The sequence below is a fragment of the Neoarius graeffei genome, chromosome 22 (genome assembly GCF_027579695.1).
Source record: "Neoarius graeffei isolate fNeoGra1 chromosome 22, fNeoGra1.pri, whole genome shotgun sequence".
Classification (NCBI taxonomy): Eukaryota; Metazoa; Chordata; class Actinopteri; order Siluriformes; family Ariidae; genus Neoarius; species Neoarius graeffei.
Genome location: NC_083590.1, coordinates 29,152,955 through 29,176,515, shown reverse-complemented (window position 1 = coordinate 29,176,515; position 23,561 = coordinate 29,152,955). Strand labels below are relative to the sequence as shown.

The window sequence follows — 23,561 nt, the reverse complement described above, 5'->3', positions numbered from 1 at the left end:
TTTGCATGTTCTCCCCGTGTCCGCGTGGGTTTCCTCCGGGTGCTCCGGTTTCCCCCACAGTCCAAAGACATGCAGGTTAGGTTAACTGGTGACTCTAAATTGACCGTAGGTGTGAATGTGAGTGTGAATGGTTGTCTGTGTCTATGTGTCAGCCCTGCGATGACCTGGCGACTTGTCCAGGGTGTACCGCACCTTTCACCCGTAGTCAGCTGGGATAGGCTCCAGCTTGCCTGCGACCCTGTAGAAGGATAAAGCGGCTAGAGATAATGAGATGAGATGAGATGATCGTGGTCTCATGTTTTTACATCAGAAAAACCGATCATTTTAACAGGGTGTGTACACTTTTTTTTATATCCACTATACAGTCTAGTCAAAAGTTCAGACAGACTATTCATTACTACCAATGAGTAAGTGTGTCCAAACTTTTGAGTGGTACTGAACGTAAACCATTTCTAAAGGACTGAAAAGATTTTGGGTCAGGAGATAAATGAAAACGCAGTAGAAAGTTTTTAGCTAGCTGCTTCTAGAGGAATTACCAAAAATGTTTTGAGAGCACTCAGTGATCAAATTAATTGGCATATAAACAACACAGTAGTATTTATGCAAAATAACCGTAAGCTAAGAATGATAAGTTTATAAATTACCATTCAATTAATTTATTAATAAAGCAAGTAAACATGAAATAATGACCTCATGCATTGCTTAGCCTGAAGGAGTACAAATGAAGTGGCAGTTTTCGCATGATGACATATAATAATAATAATAATAATAATAAAAATCATGTCCTGCCTCGTGCCACTTTTCATTGGTTTCCTCACCTCAAGAAGAGGTTTGAGTAAAATAACGTAAAACTCCTATGAGCACTTTAGATAAAATACGAAAAATCACATGACCTTCTTCAAAACATCCGATAACGGAGCCCTTGAAAATCAGCCAAGCAAAACTGAATGAAATGATAAACATTTCACCGAACTGATGAAAAATTAAATCCTATTATATGATACACAAAGTCAGTCAGGAAAAAGAACATTTAGCGGACTTCATCTGTACAAGGGGTAATGGCAATCACACTATTATTTTTTTTTACGTTTGTATCCCGTCTTATCACAAACAAGAGTTAAACAGAGTTCATTCTGCAAAAAAGGGCTAATTTTTACATGTCTAGCACAAGACTGTACATCGTTTGTATTGAATTGAGAGAGGCAGTTTTCGATGGCAAGGTTCTAAGTCATCATGCTGCACTAATATAGTGCAAAACAGGACCTGAATCGGGAGAGGGAGAGAAGCAGGCCAGGGTTTGTGTAGGGGGCGCTAGCAGGCCTGAAAAACCAGAGTAGCAACCTAGAAACCCATGCCACAATACTGAAGAAGTGTAAAGACCGAATATTGTGAGATCAATTACATGAGTAATCCAGACAATGCGGCCTGAGGAACAAACAGGGATCCTTGTGCTTTCTCAACAAAACGCTTCAGTTCACAAGCGCCCTCTCCAACAGCTTTCCTTTCCCCAAAGACAAGTCCGTGTTACAGGACGGCAGAAAGGCGAAGGCAGACCTTCCGTAAGAAGATACGAGTTCATCAAAGGCTCCAGTGAAAGTTGAAAATTTCGAAACGTAAAAAACAGGGAAGGGGAACAAACCTGGGCTAATTATAAATAGGGGTCCAGTCTGAGGTTCCATAAGATCATAGAAAAAAGGAGACACGTAATCCGTACAGTCTGTAAGTAGGCAGCGGTAGAGCAGGGTGGAGGGGTGTGTAGGGTGGAGGGGGGTGTTTGCAAGAGGCTACATGTCAGCGTCGCCATCGTAAGCCAGTGTCAGAGGCTTCAGTCTGTTGTTCATCTGTCTTCTCTGGGGCTTCTTTGGCTTTTTGCTAAGAAGGAAACATACACATAAACACGCATGGATTCTAAGGATCAGTAAATTCTGCAGCATGAAATATCTTAGGAAATATCATCTTAATATAATAATACATATTATTCTATCCACATTCACTGGATATGAGCAATCACACGCTCTGACTGGCTACTCTAAGAATAGGATATCAGCTCATATACCGTGAGTAGAGAAAAACAAAATGGCAGAGCGTGTTGCTGAACCAACCGAGGACAAAATAAAAACTACTCGAAAACAAAACCGCAAAAATAAAAATAAAAAAGCAACGAAATATGGAATAAAAGTATTTGATGGGAAGAACATATCTTTATTTTATTTTTCAAGAATTATTATTTTAGCATTTTTCACAAATTGCCCGTCGTTTCACCGGTTTGTTTATGTTCTTGATCGTTAAGCATCACAACTTGTTGAATTTTTTTAGACTGGTTCAAAAGCTCAAAGAAGTTTGAAAATTGCATCACTAAAATGACCAAGTAAGAATGAAATAAATGTCTAAAGCTATTCTATACCTCGACAGCACGACAGCAAGACGGAATTTTGTACAAAAAACAAAACAAAAAAAACCCACGAAAGTCAATTTGTGCAGCCATCAATAGGTTTTTAAGAAGTCCGTCTAAGTGGAAATGATTTTGTTGGATGTTTTTTATAAAGTTTTTATTTATCGAATTTGCAAAAAATAAAAATGATCTATTTGTCAAAATCCAGTGAATGTGGATAGAATAAAACAGTTATTCCACTCAATCTCGTCGTACATGGCTTATAGACAACTCAGTGTGACGTGCCTCGTTGGCTATCAGCTCATGTACGACTCGATTTCATGGAATAACTGTTAATAATAATAATACATCTTTAGAGCTCAAGAGTCAAGAAGCTGCTTGGATTAAATAAAATAAAATAAAAAAAACTTACTGAAGACACTAAAGTATGATAATATGTACTCACATAAACTTCATGTAAGTGTGAGATCAGAACATTACTAAACTAGGAGGACACTCGGTCCAGTGCATGCCTCCACCAAGCCACATACTTGGATTTGCACCAAAATTTAATTAATTGTCCCTTGGCCCCAGAGCATTTTTTAAGGATTTTCCACTAGGAGACCAACTGGTCTGGGCAATACAATCACAGGCCCCAGAGTCCATGCGGCTGCACCGCTGCGGCATATTCTGCGATGCAAAGTGGTTCACCAATCACCATACAGACAAACACACTACAGTGACTACACAGCTATCAAGAGCAATTACCAAGCACAAATGTTATGTCAAAGACACTCAAAGGCCCTGTTTACATTATTTCGAATCAGCGGATCATCAGATTAACGTTTTTAAAACGATTCGCGTACACACACAAAATTTCTGTGCCCACAACAAAACCGTTCCCCGTGCACACAGCAACGCCAATACACGATTCGCGTGCACACAGCAACGCCAATACACGGATACGCTAATCACATGACTAATTAGACGGCACGTCACATGATCCCAGTGCATATCGGGCATGCGCAAGTCACTCACCACTTGCAAGTGGAAGGATGTCGTTGTAAAAAATGAAGTATGCCAGTCTGTTATCGGCGGTACTGGTACTACAATGACGCCTTTTTTACACCGTGTATGGCCTTCGTGTTTATGCTAGAAGGATCTAACAGTGTTTGGTACACTCTTCACCTCGCAGAACGGCCGTTTTTTGCGATTACAACAAGACTATTTAGTACTACGGTAACCAACACACTTCCTGTATTGCTCATTCACTTAATGACTTCCTCAACACACTTCCTGTATTGCTCATTCACATGACCAACGTGGTATGACCAACGCCAGCGAATCAGGAAGGTGGATGTCACAGTGACATTGTCCAATGACGACGTCAGCTAGAGCTCAGCACTGCGTATCCTCGTTCCTCAATGTTTACACAGCACCGGATCAGATACGTACTGGGTTGAATACGTGGGCCCTGGCAGATTCAAACTGTTCCGCCTGTGGAGTCGTTTTCCGGCGTTTTAATGTGCACGGACAGTGCATCTGCAATGAAAACGATACGGATACGGTCTAATGTAAACACCACCAAAGTTACACAGTAATGACATTGGATTCTGACATCAGCCATCTCAGGTGGTGTTTACATTAGACCGTATCCATCTCGTTTTCATCGTGGATGCACTGTCCGTGCACATTAAAACACCGGGAAACGACTCCACAGGCGGAACAACTTGAATCCGCCAGGGCCCACGTATTCAACCCAGTTCGTATCTGATCCGGTGCTGTGTAAACATTGAGGAACAAGGATACGCAGTGCTGAGCTCTAGCTGACGTCATCATTGGACAACGTCACTGTGACATCCACCTTCCTGATTCGCTGGCGTTGGGATCACACACACAGCGGCTCAGTCCCGAATCACTGCTCGTGCGCTTCACTCGCGCGCTCTGTGAGCTGCGCAGGGCCGGAGTGCGCACCCTCCAGAGGGCACTCGCTGTTCAGGGCGGAGTGATTTGGAGCGCAGGAGGAAGCGCTGAGCCGCACTGAGGTTTATTTACACATTTCAACTTATTTACCTCCTTCAGGCGCTTAAACTCAGTGAGAACATGAACATCACAGCCAGGTGTGTTTATCTGCTGGAGAAGGTGTTCGCTTGCCATCCTTCCACTTGCAAGTGGTGAGTGACTTGCACATGCCCGATATGCACTGGGATCATGTGACGTGCCGTCTAATTAGTCATGTGATTAGTGTATCTGTGTATTGGCGTTGCTGTGTGCACGCGAATCGTGTATTGGCGTTGCTGTGTGCACGCGAATCGTTTTAAAAATGTTAATCTGATGATCCACTGATACGGTCTAATGTAAACACCACCTCAGTAACCAAATTTTAGGCTACATCCACACGACAACGGCAACGAGATTTTTTTTTTAAATATCGCGTCCACATGGGCAACGGATCAGTAAAATATCAGGTTCATATGGCAACGCAACGCTTGCTGAAAACGATGCAATACACATGCCACGCCACTACGTGCGCTGTAAGACGGTCCCATCAGAGACACCAGAACAATAGAAGTAGACGCATGCGCATAACTGCGCATGCGCACAGTGACTATCCCTGTCACACGCACACACTTTCTCACTCCCTATCTTATGGCTATAGTCCCTTTAAATCACGTGCTCGTTTTTTGAATGGAGATGCGGAAAGAGGAATGAACGGGGGTAGATTGAAGCCGGTACGCCAACATTCTGATATCCTCCAGAATTCTTTAATGGTCCGGAATAAACATCTGAAGAGGTGAGATCGCTCCTTTTTTTCCCTATTTTTGCTGGCGGGATTGACTCTGCCCTAAGGGCTATTCTCTCTCTCTCTCTCTCTCTCTCTCTCTCTCACTTTGCACCATTACACAATAAATATTCACAGTGAAAATATTTTGTAAGCGCGTTTCATGAACCAAGTTATAGGATTTGTTGACAACTCGCATCGAGTTCGTTACACTTCTACCCAGCGTGAAGCACTGACAGTCATGTGGTTGTGACGTCATCGTAAACAAATCTGTTCTACTCATCCAGACGACTTCGCAACGGCTCCGTTGCCAGATTTTTTCACTCTGGAACCCGTTCTCAAAAGATTTTGTTTTGGGGCACCCAAAACGCCGGTGCCGTGTGGACGCCAGGCCGAAACGATAAACAGTTTTATCAGATTCACCTGAATCCGTTGCCGTGTGGACAGGGCCTTAGTTTTGTTTTTCTTAACCAACATGATCTTGTGTGTATATCTTATAACATAGATCTTCATTTTCCTTGTTAAATGTATACTTACATAGTACTTGGTTAATTAATTGCAACTGATTGAACCAAATGATAAGACATAACTTGGTTTAAAATTTGGTCTCCCAGTGAAGCTGGTTTGGCATTGACTAGGAGACCAAATCTGGCCACTGGGAGACCATTTGGTCTCCCAGTAACTATGTTAAAAAATGCTCTGCTTGGCCCATGGCCCAACTTTCCTCCAAATTTCATCAAAATCTGTTCACTAGTTTTTGAGTTACATTGGGAACAGACAAACAAACAGAGGCAGAAACATAAGCTCCTCCAACAAAGCTGGCAGCAGTAATAAGAAAAAAAAAACATAAAAAAACCCCACTGGAAACGTGGTATTTGCCTCTTAATATTTTCCAGACATTTGAAAAAAACAAACATACATCTGATATTTCCTGTTAGACTCCATGTACATTTCTATACTGACTGCCATGCTGTTAATAAAAGGCTGATTATCATGCAATGGTCAATGTATGAATGTACAAGAAAAACCGCTCATACCTGTATAATACAGTACATTAGATATGTTTGCTGGTGTGAGATGTTACGAGCTGTATGTACTGTATTATTCTGTGTATTATTCCCATTACCTAGCTTATAAATGAGACTTAAATGAAGCAACGAAAAAAAGAAAGCTGATTTGCTATCAACTGCGCTGCCATTATATCCACAAAATAAAAGAGCTGATGCATGAAGCAGCGTGTATAATAATATTGCACTCAGAGTGATCTTACCTTAGAGAGTACTTTGACAATGAATTATGCAGAAAGGTAAATATATGAGATTATAACCAGGCTGCACAATAATCATAGCTCACAAACACTGTAGCTAGGTGAGGATTAAAAAAAAAAAAGTATTTTATAAAAGATGGAGAAATAATAAAACAAGGAAAAGAGGAAGCTATGAAAGTGATGGGGAAGATGGGGAAGAGTAGCTCCAAGATTTGTCCAGCAGAGGACAATGTTGACCAAAAGACTGCAACTAATATCTGTATCAGACGTATCGGACACTCCAGTGTTGTTTTTCATGCCCTTCGAATTTTTTTTTTTATTTTACTTTCAGTGGAATATTCAAATATTTCATGAGCTCAAGCTAGTGAGAGTTGATATACTGTATACAGTAAAATATTGTGTTAAAGTATTAAAGGAAAAAAATCAATTCAGAAGTTATATCTTATTTCATCTTATTGAGCGTCAGAATTGGCTTTCCATTTTAAAAATCCAAAATTGCTAAGAACCTGAGAATTCCAAAGTCTCAAACTAAAGATTTCAAGTTTATGTCTTGATCAGAAGTCTCTGTGATGACCCTGGTGAAAATCTTTCAAGGATCTTCAAGGATCCGTAAAGTTCTTTGCGAGGGTCTTTGAGGATCCTGTTGAGGATCTCAACAAAGATACTCAAAAGATCTTCAAGTATCTTTAAAATTCTTGGCAAGATCTTCAAGGATCTACAAAGATCTTTTAACTTCTTGCCAAGATATTCAAGGACCTTCAATTTTCTAAGATCTTTGAAAGATCCTTGTTGAATCCTTGAGGATCTTAAAGGATCCCTGCCAAGATCTTTGCGGGGATCATTATGATGAGCTTTGTCAAATCCTTGAGGATCTTAACAAATGATTTTGCATATGAAGATCTTTAAAGATCTTTCTAAGATCCTTTAAGGATCCTATAAAGAACCTCATCTTTCAGGATCTTTGATAGGTCTTTGACAATCCTCATGGACCTGTGAGGCTTTTCCCCAGGGGATGCAACTTCCTTTCACATGAAATATTTGATACCACAATTACGAGAATTTTCGATTCTACAGTTGTACGTTCTGGTCAGAATTAGTCAGAAGGTGGTGTTTAATGTTCTCTTTTACAACAGGACTGGGATAGCAGATGTCCCACCTAATCAGATTGAAATACACACATGTAGCTGTTAATATGCTGAAGTTTAGAGTAAGATGTTTATTAAGCATTGTTGGAAGGAGTCTCCAGTGTCAGTGCTTCGTAATAGTCAGAGGTCTAATTATAACTGTAACCTTTTTTTTTTTCAGCATGGAAAAATGTTCAGGACAAAAGGCTTTGAGTTTCCAGTGTCTTTGTTACATGACAGATTACTTTTTTTGTCTCGTTAACTTTAAGAAAGAATAAGAAAGAAAGGCTGGTGAGGGAACAACTGCATAAAGCTGCTATAACCTAAGTGATAAGTGCAACTATATTGTTCTTAGACCTTCCACAACATTAAAAATAGCTATAAATGGATAAGATGTTCTTTTAAGAAGTAGAAATATTGTAATCGTTGGGAAATGTATGTGGTATATTCTGATAAGATCAACTTTGAGGCGATAAAAGTAATTCTGCTTCAAGTCAGGACACATCACAACACCCCGTGATTGATTATTTTCCTGTAACAGCACGCCTCGTTGTGTTTTACTCCATTTCTATTTCCTTTGTGCTTGCTCTTCTTGTTGAAAAATCCACTCCAGCCACTGATTGTGGCTATCAATCACTTGGGCTGTAAGTGGCTACTGATTTGACACAGATGTGTCATGTCATTGAAGGGATTTGAGATGTGTAATGATGAGAAATGATTTATTTAGAGGAATGTCTGATAATCATGAAAAACAGACTGAAAAGTAAACAGAAGGAAAACTGTTACGAGAACTAGTAGTAACATGTAACACAGGGCGTTTCAAGAAAAATTGACATCATTTGAGATGTAAATATCCCAGAAACTACGTCGTCTAGGCAAATAAAACTGAATAGGCTTGACGTTGAGCAATATAATATTTATTCCTCAAAATTTGAATGAGAAATTCAAAGGTATATGGATTCCATGAACGATTTCACAAATTTTCGTCTTGTTCGACTGTTTTCGAGCGTACTCGAACACACAAAACGCCTTTTCTTTTCCAGCGAATGGCATTTCTATATCTAAAAAGATAAAACAAAAAAAACATTAAGCATAAAATTTTGACCCGTTTCCACACATGCTGTTAAAATTTGAGGTCAATTGAACGAGAACTGGCAAAGTTATTAGATTGTGAAATGATATCAAATTTTTTGAAACACCCTGTATAATCCAAATTCCAACATGGCTCCAGAGTATTCCATAAGCCATAGTTCACATTCATTAAGACGTAAAGTAATTGAACGTGTTTCTTGGCAGGTCTGTAAAATGCAAAATAGAATAGTTTGTTCTAAAAAGAGCCTTCACAAGAACAACACACATAAACTGGAAGCTTTGTCTTGCCATGAATGGTAAACAGTCTTACCAGGCTAAGTAAGACATGGAGACGATGAAGACCAGCAGGACAAAAGCTCCAGCAGCTACGCCGTACACCCAGGTCTTCAGCGTGCCATCTGTAAAGAATAATCAACACAGACAAATCAACTCCAGCTGCTTCACATCCTGATTTAAAACCTGCCTGGGGGAATCGGATACTACCTGCTGAAATCAACCGATCACACACCTGGCTTTTCATATAATTATACAACACCCTGTCACACATATGGATCAAATATCAACAGATAACTCTAATTAAAGAATCCTTGGTTCCTTTCAATGTTTCTTCCTCAGGAGCTTTTCTAAGTAGAGTCCAGAGAACCCCAAAGGTCTGGGAAGAGTAGACGGGGGTCTGGGGTCTGTGATTTTTATTCATTTATTTATTTCTCAGCCGATAAGTATCAAAGATATACAACCCCAATTCCATAAATTTGAGACACCGTGTAAAACGTAAATAAAAAAAACAGAATATGATGATTTGCGAATCTTGGAAACCTGATCTCATCTCATCTCATTATCTCTAGCCGCTTTATCCTGTTCTACAGGGTCGCAGGCAAGCTGGAGCCTATCCCAGCTGACTACGGGTGAAAGGCGGGGTACACCCTGGACAAGTCGCCAGGTCATCACAGGGCTGACACATAGACACAGACAACCATTCACACTCACACCTACGGTCAATTTAGAGTCACCAGTTAACCTAACCTGCATGTCTTTGGACTGTGGGGGAAACTGGAGCACCCGGAGGAAACCCACGTGGGCACGGGGAGAACATGCAAACTCCACACAGAAAGGCCCTCGCCGGCCACGGGGCTCGAACCCGGACCTTCTTGCTGTGAGGCAACAGCGCTAACCACTACACCACCGTGCTGCCTGGAAACCTGATATTTCATTGAAAATAGTGCAAAGACAACATATGAAATGTTGAAACTGAGAAATTTTATTTTATTTTATTTTAAATATACGCTCATTTTGAATTTGATGTCAGCAACACATTTCAGAAAAGTTGGAGCGGGGCAACAAAAGACTGAAAAAGTGTCATGCTAACAAACAAACAAACAAACAAACAAACAAACAAACAAACAAACAAACAAAAAACCTAATTTGGTTAACTGGCAACAGGTCAGTAACATGACTGAGTATAAAAAGAGCATCCCAGAGGCCTGAGCTCTTGTATGATGGACTGAGGCAAAGTGGAAAATTGTCCCGAGGTCTGATGAATCAAAACTAGAAATTAATTTTTAGAAATCATGGACACCACGTCCTCCAGGCTAAAGAGGAGAGGGACCATCCGGCTTGTTAGTGCACAGTTCAAAAGTCAGCATCTGTGATGGTATGAGGGGGCATTAGTGCACATGACATGGGTAGCTTGTACATCTGGGAAGGCCTCATTAATGCTAAATGATATATACACATTTCAGAGCAACATGCTGCCATCCAGACAAAATCTTTTTCAGGGAAGGCCTTCCTTCTTTCAGCAAGACAATGCCAAACTGCTTTCTGCACATATTAAAACTGTATGGCTCCATAGTAATAGAGTCCGGGTGCTAAACTGGCCTGCCTCCTATTTAAAACATTTGGCACATTATGAAGCGTAAAATACGACAAAGGAGACCCCGAACTGCTGAGCAACTGAAATTGTAGATCAGGCAAGAATGGGACAACATTTCTCTTTCAAAACTACAGCAATTGGTCTCTTCAGTTCCCAAATGTTTACAGAGTATTGTTAAAAGTAGAGGTGATGCAACACAGAGGTAAACATGCCCCTGTCCCAACTTTTCTGAAATGTGTTGCTGACATCAAATCCAAAATGAGCAGATATTTAAAAAAACAATAAAATTTCTCAGTTTCAACATTTGATATGTTGTCTTTGTACTATTTTCAATGAAATATAGGGTTTCCATGATTTGCCAACCATCATATTCTGTTTTATTTACATTTTACACAGTGTCCCAAATTTATGGAATTGGGGTTGTATTTATTATTGAATGCTTATGGTTCTTAAGCTATTGGATTAATCATTTTTCATAAACCTTTCATGAATTCATTCATCTTCAGTAACTGTTTAGCTTTTACATGCAATAGTTCAATCTATTATTTCTACTGTGGGATTATAAACCACTACAGTATACAGGTGCATAAAAGTAAAGACAAACAGTACCAAGTGTGTTGAAAGGACGTATGTCTCTTTAGATATTTCACAGAATGTGTACTACTTAAAATATCAGTAATTACTGTAAACATTGTAAATGTACATCATGTGTTCTAGGTCAATGACCATTTGTTCCTAATTAGAGAACAAAGCAGAAAGATTAAGCTTTGCTGCAAGGTTATAGCCCACCTGGTCCGAATGGCTGCAGGTACCAGGTTCGTCCAGATCGCCCAGGCAGGTTGGAACTGGTCTGTGTGGGACTCATGGCCCTGATGGTCTTCACATCAGTTTTGCTGTTTCCTGTGGGAATTTCCAGGACAGGAATCAAAGTGCACTGGTCCAACACTCCATCTGATGTCATCACTTCAGTGTAGCCCTCCTCGCACCCGCACACTCCGGCCTGCAGGAGGCAGAAAGACACCAGTGACACACAGAAAATACTGTTTATTCTATCTACATTCACTGGATATGAGCAATCGCATGCTCTGATTGGTTACTCTACTACTAGGATATCAGCTCATATACCATGAGTAGAGAAAAACAAAATGGCAGAGCATGTTGCTGAACCAATCTTCTTCTTCTTCTTCTTTTGGCTGCTCCCGATTAGGGGTCGCCACAGCGGATCTTTCGTCTCCATTGCTCCCTGTCTTCTGCATCCTTCTCTACCACACCTGCCACTTTCATGTCCTCTGTCACCACATCCATGTATCTCCTCTTTGGCCTTCCTCGTTTTCGTGTGCCTGGCAGCTCCATCCTCAACATTCTCCTTCCAACATGCTCTGCGTCTCTTCTCAGGATGTGCCCATACCATCTCAGTCTCATCTCTCTTAGCTTAATTCCCAAGCTCTCCACATGTGCTGTCCCTCTGATGTGCTCGTTCCTTATCCTGTCCAACCTTGTCACTCCTATCGCAAACCTTAACATCCTCAACTCCACCACCTCCAACTTTGCCTCCTGTCTCTTCGTTAAGGGTACGGTCTCCAATCCAACCAATCAAAGACGAAATAAAAACTCTACTTGAAAACAAAACCCCAAAAAATACAAAAAAAGCAACAAAATATGGAATAAAAGTATTTGATGGTAAGGACATATCTTTTTTTATTTTTCAAGAATTATTATTATAGCATTTTTCACAAATTGCTCCTGTCATTTTGCAGATTTGTTACATTCTAAGCAGAGATGATTTTATCAGACATTTTGTATAAAGTTTTTATTTATCGCACTTGCAAAAGCTCTGTTTCTCAAAATCCAGTGAATGTGGATAGAATAAAACAGTTATTCCACTCAATCTCGTCGTACATGGCTTATAGCCAACTCAGTGCTATGCACCTCATCGACTAATAGTAGGCATCTCAGACACTCACTGGCCGTGGTGTGAAAATTGTCCATGCAGACACTTATCTAAGTTTCCAAACCTGTCATTGCTTAACTCTTGAATATTTTCTATCATGAATACACTCATTAAAAAGCTTATAATTTCTGCTTTCCAAATAAATCAATCTGGTTAAGATCTGTTCAGTACTTTGGGAGTAACGGCAGGTTGAAGTTGGTATAACAGAGTTCACTCTCTGCTCGCGGAACGTCGGGAAACTGCCGGTGCGTTTTGAGTCACGGGAAAGCACTCAGGCTCTCTCTCTCTCTCTCTCTCTCGTCTGATCGGTTTCCGACTGGATTACTCGTGAATATCAATCAGATAACTTTTATAGGGATGTTCTCTCGCTCTCACTGTTTCTGATGAAGTATTCAGCAAAGTTTTCTGCCAGCTAGTTTTGATGCTGTGATTCAAGGGAGACTTTGAAGTGAGTTTTCATCGCTTTACCTACTTATTTTTTTCAAATCAAACTGATTCATGTAAACAAATAACTATTTTAGAATATCACTGTAGTTGTTTGGATGAAAAATATTGAGATCTTAGTGGTTGGAATGATAATTTAGAAAACAGAAGTCAGAAACGCGAGTGTCAATTTCAATTCAGTTACTGTGAATTGTTTACTGGATGCGGATCACAGAGTTTTTTCGAGGTTCACCTTGAAAGCTGTGAATATTATCATTTATATTCTTTAATATAAACACTAGTCGACCTTACTTTTGAGAAATACAAAGCCCTACAGAGCACAAAGAGGGTATTAGTGATAGTCTTTTATTACTTTTTTTACTGAGTGTACTGATTTAACTGTTTACCTAATTAGCATAATTTATGCTAATAAAATACTACTTTGCGTAATTGTTTTTTACTAATTTTTCAAAATTTGTATACAGTATACAACCATCTACGTGCCTGCCAATTTCCATGCAAATATCTTGAAAATTAAAAAAAAAAGTTATTAAAAAAAACAAAAAAATCATTTGATCTCATTGGTTAATGAGGCCCATTTTGGACCATGTGATCATCATACAGAATATTACAGCAGTTTTCTAAAAATTAAGCCGTTTCTTCAATCATTGATTTGTAATATCTCAAAAATGGATAAACATATTTTAATTCTGTAAAAAATATATTGTTTAGCATTCAATTCCGAATGCAAGGAGACCAGTTTCAAGCAATTTGGATTGAGTTTAAATTTTCACCTGATATGCCTACTGTACTATCAGCTCATGTACGACTCGATTTCATGGAATAACTTAAATATTCAACCAGCAACCCATGTTTAATGTAAATACAGAATATTAATAGCCTAAACACTTTTTAATTAGTGTAAATATCATATCTAATGAACATGGCATCATATGATACAGTGTTGCTTCAGTTCAGTGCTAATTTTATTTAAGTTATTCATTCCTAATATGATAATGCCCAATCAATCATTCTGTCACTATGTTGCTGTGCTGCTTGTCTACCTCCTTGTGCTAATAGATAGTTTTCACTGACGTCACGGCATTCCGGGGAACGCCCTCCAGCCGCCATCTTGTGGGGCAAACAAAACGGACCATCGCCATTACTGGCTACGTTATCTCGGACGAATTTATGAAGTTATATAGTCAGTTTTCTAAAATAAAGATCAATGTCGGCAAAATCAAGCAAACAGAAGTATATAGATACATTAGACGACATCTCACGACAACGGTATGCAGCCAAACTGGCCTTGATTGGGGGAATTGACCCCTACGAAGTGGACAAAGATGCATTTTCAAGTGACTATGCAGGGCTGCCAAAGCCTGAAACTGCCAAAGCCTGCTCCAAAGCCTGAAACTGACTTCATCAAACTTTAAAGGCTGTCTGATATATATAACTTTATATATTCACAGCGCGCCTTTTTGGCGGATGCCGCCTTTTTCACGGCTGAATCGTGCAGATCCAATTTTTTTTTTTTTAGGGGGGGCGTTGGAGTGTCTGATTATAATTTCAAAGTAAATTCTGTATTAAAATTACTAAATAAGCAAATATGTTACAGTCCATGAAACAGGAAGTATAAAGATGAGAAAAAAAAACAGTTTAAATCGCAAAGCTGCGCACATTTGCGCAGTCCTGCACACCGCTCGGGCTGCGCAAATGTGCGCAGCTTTCCGATTTAAACTGTTTTTTTCTCATCCTTATACTTCCTGTTTCATGGACTGTAACGGATTTGCTTATTTAGTAATTTTAATACAGAATTTACTTTGAAATTATAATCAGACACTCCAACACCCCCCCTAAAAAAAAAAATCGGATCTGCGCAATTCAGGCGGCATCCGCCAAAAGGCGCGCTGTTTGCATCCCAAACACAAATCAAATCATACAGAATAGACCTAAAATGTTTTTCAAAAATGACCCTTGAGTGAGTGAAGTGACAAGTGTCAAATAGAAACGTGACAAACGAGCGATATTAAGTGTACATTACAATGTAAACGTACACTCAGCGGTTCCAGTTAGGCATTCTCCAGAGATTGTTCACATGATGTTTTGGTTTCCAAAAACAAACTTAAACACAATTGATTGTTTATTTAAACAACTTACCACTTATAAAATGATCGCAGCAGACTTTGCTGTGTTTGGAAGGCTGATAATCCTTGCGGTTGATTCTCGCAAGCCATAGATTTCTCCTTTGTATGCTGAGTTTCTTTGTTTGCTCGCCTTCGTGCTCCCGTACAGTGGGAATTCCATAAAAGCTCCACTTGACGTCATCATCTGACCTATTACGACAGCCGTGAATACAACAGGTGTGCACCATTGCTAGCTTTAAATAGCCTGCTTGGGTTCTTTTGAAGACTTTGTACTCGCGCGTTACAAAGTGTGCTCAGTGACCCGTACGGTAAGCTTGACCCGCAAGATGGCCGCCATACACAGCAATTAGTCAACAGTTACATATTTGACTTATTCAAATATGGCACATCATACCTTTCAACCAATGGAATGTCTGGGGAAAAAAAAATGACACCCTGTCATCACGTATGGGTCACGTGACCCTTCTGATAAGGATTTCCTTTGACCATGTATTTAGGGACATAATTCAGAACGATCACTTCTAGCAGTTCCTACACCAAACTGAATATCTTCTATTTAGTCATATGTTCGGTGATGTATTTCCCCCCAGCAATTCATTCTACTCCATGCCATCTGACACTGAAACAGCGAATGATTTTAAGAAGTAATAACAGTGCTGTCACTGAGGATTCTACCAGGCTGTGTTGATATTTCTAGAAAAAAAAATGGAGTCATTTGTCCATGCTATGGACTGCTGGATGTGCGTAAGTGTAAGTTTGAGAGTGTGTGTGGTTGTTTGAACGAGATAAATCCCAGCATGTGTTCTCCAGCTGATATGTACGAGTCTGCTTGTACTGCACTCCTCTGTGTCTAAATGCTTATGTGCTTGTGTATGTGTGTGTGTGTGTGTGTGTGTGTGTGTGTGTTTTCAGAGCGGCATTGCACAAAACCCACTGATTTCCAATGTGTATTCTCCACGCTGTGCTAGCACTCCCAGTACAAACACAGTGCTCACACCAACACACACATCACAAGACAGAATGGAATCTCCAAAGCAGCAGACAAAATGAGCGGAGGCTATAAGCTGGTTTATAGCCCTAGAGGAAATGAGTAATTGTATAGCAGGGGGTGCATAACACACTGATTCAGATTCTCATCAGCTATATGTACTGGTAGACATGATAGAAAAACACACCAGGCATATCCTGTAGAATGCATGCATTCACAGTTGATTGCATATCAGGTGCTGCAGAAAGCAATTTGAGCTATTTACGATTGCTTATTGAAATGACTCACATGTGTATTCACACCCATAGACCCCATCCATCCATCTATCCATCCATTATCCATAACCGCTTATCCTGTACAGGGTCGCAGGCAAGCTGGAGCCTATCCCAGCTGACTATGGGCGAGAGGCGGGGTACACCCTGGACAAGTCGCCAGGTCATCGCAGGGCTGACACAGAGACAAACAACCATTCACAGACACACACACACACACCTACAGTCAATTTAGAGCCACCAATTAACCTAACCTGCATGTCTTTGGACTGTGGAGGAAACTGGAGCACCCGGAGGAAACCCACACAGACAACGTGCAAACTCCACACAGAAAGGCCCTCATCAGCCTCTGGGCTAGAACCCAGAACCTTCTTGCTGTGAGGCAACAGTGCTAACCACTACACCACCGTACCACCCCATAGACCAGACCTGGGCATTTTACGGCCCGCGGGCCGGATGCGGCCCGCGGGTTCATTCTGACCGGCCCGCGTAAGGTTAATGAGAAATGATAAAATAACCATATTTTCTAATTTTACCTCATGCATGGACTGAATATGCATTGCTTTAATTTTGAAGTTGTGTTCAACAAAAACGCAATGCGCGCGACATGAAAATGACATGAAATCCCACGAAACCTAATCCCGCGATAACTACTTCCGTAATTTGTCCAGACCAACCACAAACTTGTACGTCATCCTTCAAACGGTCCAGCCAATCACATCGTGTGACGTCACCAGCAGGCGCCGGAGCTGATCTCCAGCGAAAAGCACCAAATGAGGAGATTAAACTACAAATGTGGGCATCATTATTATAATATGATGTATCTTGCTTGATATTTGGAGTAGAAAGACAATATTGTGATGTCTTTATTGTGTTTTGGGGTGAATGTGACTGAAAAAAAAATGGTACAAACGTTCACATTTTGTTAACCATTGTTTTGGGAAATTTGATTGAATAAATGACATTTTTTGTAAGGCAACCTCGTTTTTTCCATACTCTTACCAGTCTTACCAGTTTGTAAGAACAATGTTATTTATTGCTTTATATAAAGAAATACAATTAATATTATGCAGAATTTAGTTCAGCCTTTTGGTCTGGCCCTCCACAAAATTTTCTGTTTCTCATGTGGCCCCATGGAAAAAATAATTGCCCACCCCTGCCATAGACCCTAGCCTCGAATAATTCCACCACTGCCAGCTCTATTTACAAACCGAATGCATGATACTTCTCTAAAAACATGGATTACATTAAATATGTAAGGAATAATACAAGCCAGGGTGTGTGTTTTTTTTCCCCACAGCCAGCAAGGGGACCGCTGATGACGTTTTAACAGTCCATCATTTGTGTGTTGAGGGTATTTAAACTTGGCACAGCCCATCTCTCTCCAAGCTTGATCACTGGACAATTTAGAGTAGCCAGTTAGCCTAACTGCATGTCTTTGGACTGTGGGGGAAACTGGAGCACTCGGAGGAAACCCATGCAGACACAACACATACCGGTAAACCCCACACAGAAAGGCCCCCATCGGCCACTGGGCTTGAACCCAGAACCTTCTTGCTGTGAGGCGACAGTGCTAACAACTACACCACTGTGCTGCCCAGGGTATGTTTTTACAGGAAAGTAATCAATGATAGAGAGATGTGATGCAGAAGTACATGAAGAAATATAAAGAGTTACTTTTATCACACTGAAATTGATTGCTTTCCAATAACATCATTTCCTGAAGTGTTTTATTCTTTTTGTACGACAGCAATTTGCCGAAATCACTCAATCATTCACTACTCCCTACTCACTATCTAGGGAATTTGATATAGAGGACTATATAGAGAGCTCATTGGTAAAATGAAAAAACAAACAAACAAAAAACACTTTCGGACACTACTCCGCTGCACTGTTATTTACATCATTACTGTTGCACAATTAAAATTACTTAATCGATTAATTAAAATCACTGCACGATATCTTGCATCAGGGACACTAGGCTTCCCAAAACTAAACCTCGTATACTAATAAAAATAAATTTTAAAAGATTTGTAGAAGGGGCAGCACAGTGGTGTAGTGGTTAGCGCTGTCGCCTCACAGCAAGAAGGTCTGGGTTCGAGCCCCGTGGCCAGCGAGGGCCTTTCTGTGCGGAGTTTGCATGTTGTCCGCGTGGGTTTCCTCCGGGTGCTCCGGTTTCCCCCACAGTCCAAAGACATGCAGGTTAGGTTAACTGGTGACTCTAAATTGACCGTAGGTGTGAGTGTGAATGGTTGTCTGTGTCTGTGTCAGCCCTGTGATGACCTGGCGACTTGTCCAGGGTGTACCCCGCCTTTTGCCCGTAGTCAGCTGGGATAGGCTCCAGCTTGCCTGCGACCCTGTAGAAGGATAAAGCGGCTAGAGATAATGAGATGAGATGAGATTTGTAGAACAAGCCTTTTTACATGATCTAATTGACTATGATTTCTCAAGGATCAGTCTCATTCCTGACATCAATATTGCATGGAATTATTTCCACACGCTTTTTCTATCTGTCACTAACAAACATGCTCCCATGACCTCCTACAGAATAAAGGGGCGGGATAACCCTTGGTTCTCCCCAGAGCTGTCCTCACTGATTCATAGTAGAAATTCTGCTTGGGCTTTAGCAAGAGCCACAGACTCACAGTCTGACTGGACTAATTTCAGATATCTGAGGAACAAATGTACATACTTAATAAGAAAATGTAAATCTGATTTTTTTCTTAAGTCAGTTTCTGATAATTTAATTAACCCCTCAAAATTTTGGAAAACCATAAAGTTATTAGCTCAGCCTTTGCGAGACACAGCTCTGCCACACCACATAGTTGTAGATGCCCAACAGGTTTCCAATAAAGACAGTATTGTGAATCTTTTCAAAAAACATTTCATAAAATCAGGGAAACTGTTTGAACAGTCTTGTATTGCTGACCTTTCCCCCTTATCTGCTACACCCCTTCCTGATACTTCTGTCTTTCAGGATGGGTTTAATTTTGAAGCTATCCCCACAGCTGCAGTACTCAAGGCCCTCAAACAACTTGACACCAACAAATCGGTAGGTCCTGATGGTCTTGACCCTGCTTTATTAAGACTGGCAGCGGACATAATCGCAGAACTTCTCACACATATTTTCAATTTATCTTTCTCCTCCAACATCATACCAGATGTTTGGAAATCAGCCTACGTGTTGCTCCTCTTAAAAGGGGGGGACCCTGCTAATTTAGATAATTACCGTCCAATTTCAAAATTGTCTGTTCTTGCTAAGATCCTGGAATCCCTAATAAACACCCAGGTTAAGGAATTTATGTTACAGCACGAGATCCTTAGTCCGGCACAGTCGGGTTTCAGGACCCAGCATAGTACCATCACTGCAGCATCACAGGTTTTAAATGACATTATAAAGGCACTGGACAGGAAGATGAGCTGTGCTGCCTTGTTCATTGACCTGTCCAAGGCCTTTGACACAGTCAATCACACTATCCTGCTAAATAGGCTGCTTAATATTGGCATGAGCTCAAAGGCTGTTGGTTGGTTTAAGGACTATCTATCCAACAGAACTCAAACTGTTGTTGCTGACGGTGTCAGTTCTTTGTCCATGGAGGTCATGAATGGGGTCCCCCAAGGCTCAATATTGGGTCCAGTCCTTTTCACCATATACATTAACACCATTGCCTCTGTTGTTGGAAATGCTAAGATCCATCTGTATGCAGATGACACAGTTTTATATTGTGATGCCTCTACCCTGTTTCAAGCGAACCAATTGTTACAGCAGTCCTTTAACTCATTACAGAGTACTTTTGCTGACCTAAGATTGATTTTAAATGCCAAAAAGACTAAAGTCATGCATTTCACTAAATCACGATTGGCTTCCACTTCCCTAATAATAACCACACTAGATGGCCAATGTATAGAGAAAGTCTCAGTATACAAATACCTAGGTTTGTGGATTGATGATAAGATCACTTTTAAAGTTCACATAGAGAAACTGGCCCAGAAACTGAAAATTAAGCTTGGATTTTATTTTAGAAACAAAGCATGTTTTACTCTTCAAGCTAGAAAGAAACTGATAAATGCCACCTTTCTTCCTGTACTGGACTATGGCGACATCTTATACATGAATGCTGCCTCTACCACCCTTCACGTCCTCGATACAGTTTACCATGGTGCACTACGTTTTATTACGAATGCCAAACCATGCACTCATCATTGCACTCTTTATGAGTTGACTGGTTTCAGCTCTCTCTCACTGTGCAGATGGATCCATTGGCATATTTTTATATATAAAGGTATTATTGGCAAACTGCCTTCATATCTTTCTAATCTACTGTCTCAAATGCACTCATCTTATAGTTTCCGTTCAAATAATATTATACTCTTAGACACACCATGAACACAGACAGAGTTAGGTAAGACGGCTTTTAACTTTGCAGCTCCCTGGTGCTGGAATCTCCTTCAAAAAGATCTTAAGTTATCTGTTGCTATTCCTCTCAACCATTTTAAAAAGCTACTCAAACACCTTAGATGTGACAGTTGTAAATGCTTTCACTAACTAACCATTCAGTTATTTTTGTGTTGTGCGGTATTTGTCTTGATTTGCTTACTTGTTTTTGTATTTTAATCTCTCCAGTATTGTATAGACCCCTTTCACTGACGTCACCTGAAACCGGAAGTAAACAGACCCTGCGCCATATTGGAAGACCAACAAACTCGTGATTAGGGGGAAATAACGGCAGCGGTATGTGAACCCACGAGAATAAAGTGGAGTGGCAAACGACTTAAACAAACAAATCTGAGCTGTTTTATTTATGATTTATTGGCCCAACAGTAGACTTGAAAGAAACCTGTGTGAGACTTGGCAAAAAACTGTGGATATAATGGATAAGTCTGTGCATGATCTGCGGACACTTTGAGGTAAGCAAACGCAAGAAATTCAGATTTAAAACATGCTAAATTGGCCCCAAGTTGATAACTGTATGAGGCGCAAGCCTCCCAGACTTCTACAATTTAATAATAATAATAATTTAGGATGGTTTGGGGCTTGCTCGCTGCTGCCAGGTTGGTTGTTGAGTAGCCTGACTGTTTTTTTTTTTTCTTGCGTGTGGTATCATTCTTGACGCGAGGTTGTTTTTTGAACATGCCAATGCAGACACGATTTCCCCTGATGAGTTATGACTTCAGACGCGATACGTGTGTGGAGGTGTGGAGTCCATGCGATATGTGCGTAAGATAGGCTTCTCATGTGTTTGGAGATCCGCGCTCCGAGACAAGCGCAAGGCTTCTCATGTGTTTGGAGATCCGCGCTCCGAGACAAGCGCAAGGCTTCTCATGTGTTTGGAGATCCGCGCTCCGAGACAAGCGCAAGGCTTCTCATGTGTTTGGAGATCCGCGCTCTGAGACAAGCGCAAGGCTTCTCATGTGTTTGGAGATCCGCGCTCTGAGACAAGCGCAAGGCTTCTCATGTGTTTGGAGATCCGCACTCCGAGACAAGCGGAAGCGCCCCAAGGGAAAAAAAGGGACCCCCCGAAAATATCGGCATAGTTCGAACACTGAGTGTAGGCACTGGGTGTAAACAACAAATAGTTTACAATGTCTGGGTAGCAAACAGATGGCAGAATTGGTGTCAGGTCCTCCTTATGTTTCCATTCTCCCTTGCCACGAGTCTTATCATATGGGTCAAACCCATCAATCACAGCCAGTTTCTCCACATACCGTGCCCTTTCTGCAGCTGGTAATGTACTCACATAACCAGAATTATCAGCCATCGTGTCACTTTACTCTCACTCGTACTTTGTTTTATATTGTGAGTGCATGTACTTGGTCTTCCAATATGGCACCTAACAAAATCTCGCAGCGTGGTGACGTCTTGTGAAAGGGGTCTATATGTTTTGTTGAACCTGTTTTTTATGTGTTCCGTTTCTATGTTTCGTCATACTTTGTGCAATGTCTATACGTCTGTATGTCAGGGCTCCCTTGTAAAAGAGGCTGAATGTCTCAATGGGACTCACCCTGGTAAAATAAAGGTCAAATAAAAAAAAATAAAGTGTGCCAGATCAGCCGGCTGGTGGGTTTTCAAAATAATAAATACACGCATGCGTTTTTGTGATAAATACATATTATACTGAGCATATTTCACACATTAACAGATACAAAGTACCGTACCTGCATCTTTCAGGGTTTTTTTTAAATCAAGGGTGAATACTTTCTTCTTTGCCGTTGCCTTTTATTAAATCAAATTTGAGGCTTTCAGTGCAACTGCAATGCATGATGGGATATATTGCTTGGTTAGTGACCATCGGTTGTACACTACTTTTCGTGATGCATTGTGGGATACTAAGAGTGCACTATATAGGGTGTAATAATTCTCACTATACATTTGGACAGCACTACAAAATGGTGAACTCACTATATAGTCCACTATATAGTGAGTAGGGAGTGATTTCGGACACAGCGCGAGTCTTCAATCTTATCCACAAAGGGTCAGTGGAGCTGCAGACTTTCATTCCAGCCAAATCAGAGGCACACTTGATAGTTGATTGGAGTCCAAGGTGAACTGATTAAACAAGTAGAATCAGGTGTGACTCCAGTTTGGTTGGAATGAAAGCCTGCAGCTACACCGGGCCTTTGTGGATGGGATTGAAGACCCCTGCTATAAACAGTCACTCCATCCTAGCGTCTCTATTCAATTTAATTTAATAAGACAAAAAAAAAAAAGTCACTTATGTTGTTACTAAGAAACAGGAAAGCCTAAAGACTCCGAAAGACTTTCCTGTGTTGGAAAACTTCCACTGGCATTGGAGAGTTGACTCTAAAAATGATCATGTATTAGAACTAGTACCAGGCTTGCAGTACTCGAGTCCGACTCATGCCCTAATTTTAAGGACTCGTGACTTGACTTGGACTTGAGCACTGATGACTTGGACTTGGACTCGTACATTAACTGCATTTGGACTTCTAACTTGGAGACGAGGACTCAGATTTTTCTTTATTTTTTGCAACATACCATAATAATTTGGCATAAGATACAGTGGTGCTTGAAAGTTTGTGAACCCTTTAGAATTTTCTATATTTCTGCATTAATATGACCTAAAGCATCATGAGATTTTCACACAAGTCCTAAAAGTAGATAAAGAGAACCCAGTTAAACAAATGAGACAAAAATATTATACTTGGTCATTTATTTATTGAGGAAAATGATCCAATGTTATAGGGTGGCACGGGGGTGTAGTGGTTAGCACTGTCGCCTCACAGCAAGAAGGTCCTGGGTTCGAGCCCAGAGG

The 23,561-nt window shown here is 40.6% G+C and overlaps 1 protein-coding gene across 1 annotated transcript in view; it reads right to left on the bottom strand.

The window, feature by feature from the left end:
* Positions 1 to 651: 651 nt before the first annotated feature.
* The window catches only part of thsd7aa (thrombospondin, type I, domain containing 7Aa), a 292,211-nt gene continuing 269,301 nt past the window's right edge, over positions 652 to 23,561 (bottom strand). The window contains exons 26-28 of the mRNA XM_060904722.1: positions 11,296 to 11,506; positions 8,947 to 9,034; positions 652 to 1,872 (exon numbers count right to left, since the gene is read on the bottom strand). Coding sequence (XP_060760705.1) covers positions 1,785 to 1,872; positions 8,947 to 9,034; positions 11,296 to 11,506 — 387 coding nt within the window. The 3' untranslated portion in view covers positions 652 to 1,784. The remainder of the gene's footprint in view (positions 1,873 to 8,946; positions 9,035 to 11,295; positions 11,507 to 23,561) is intronic.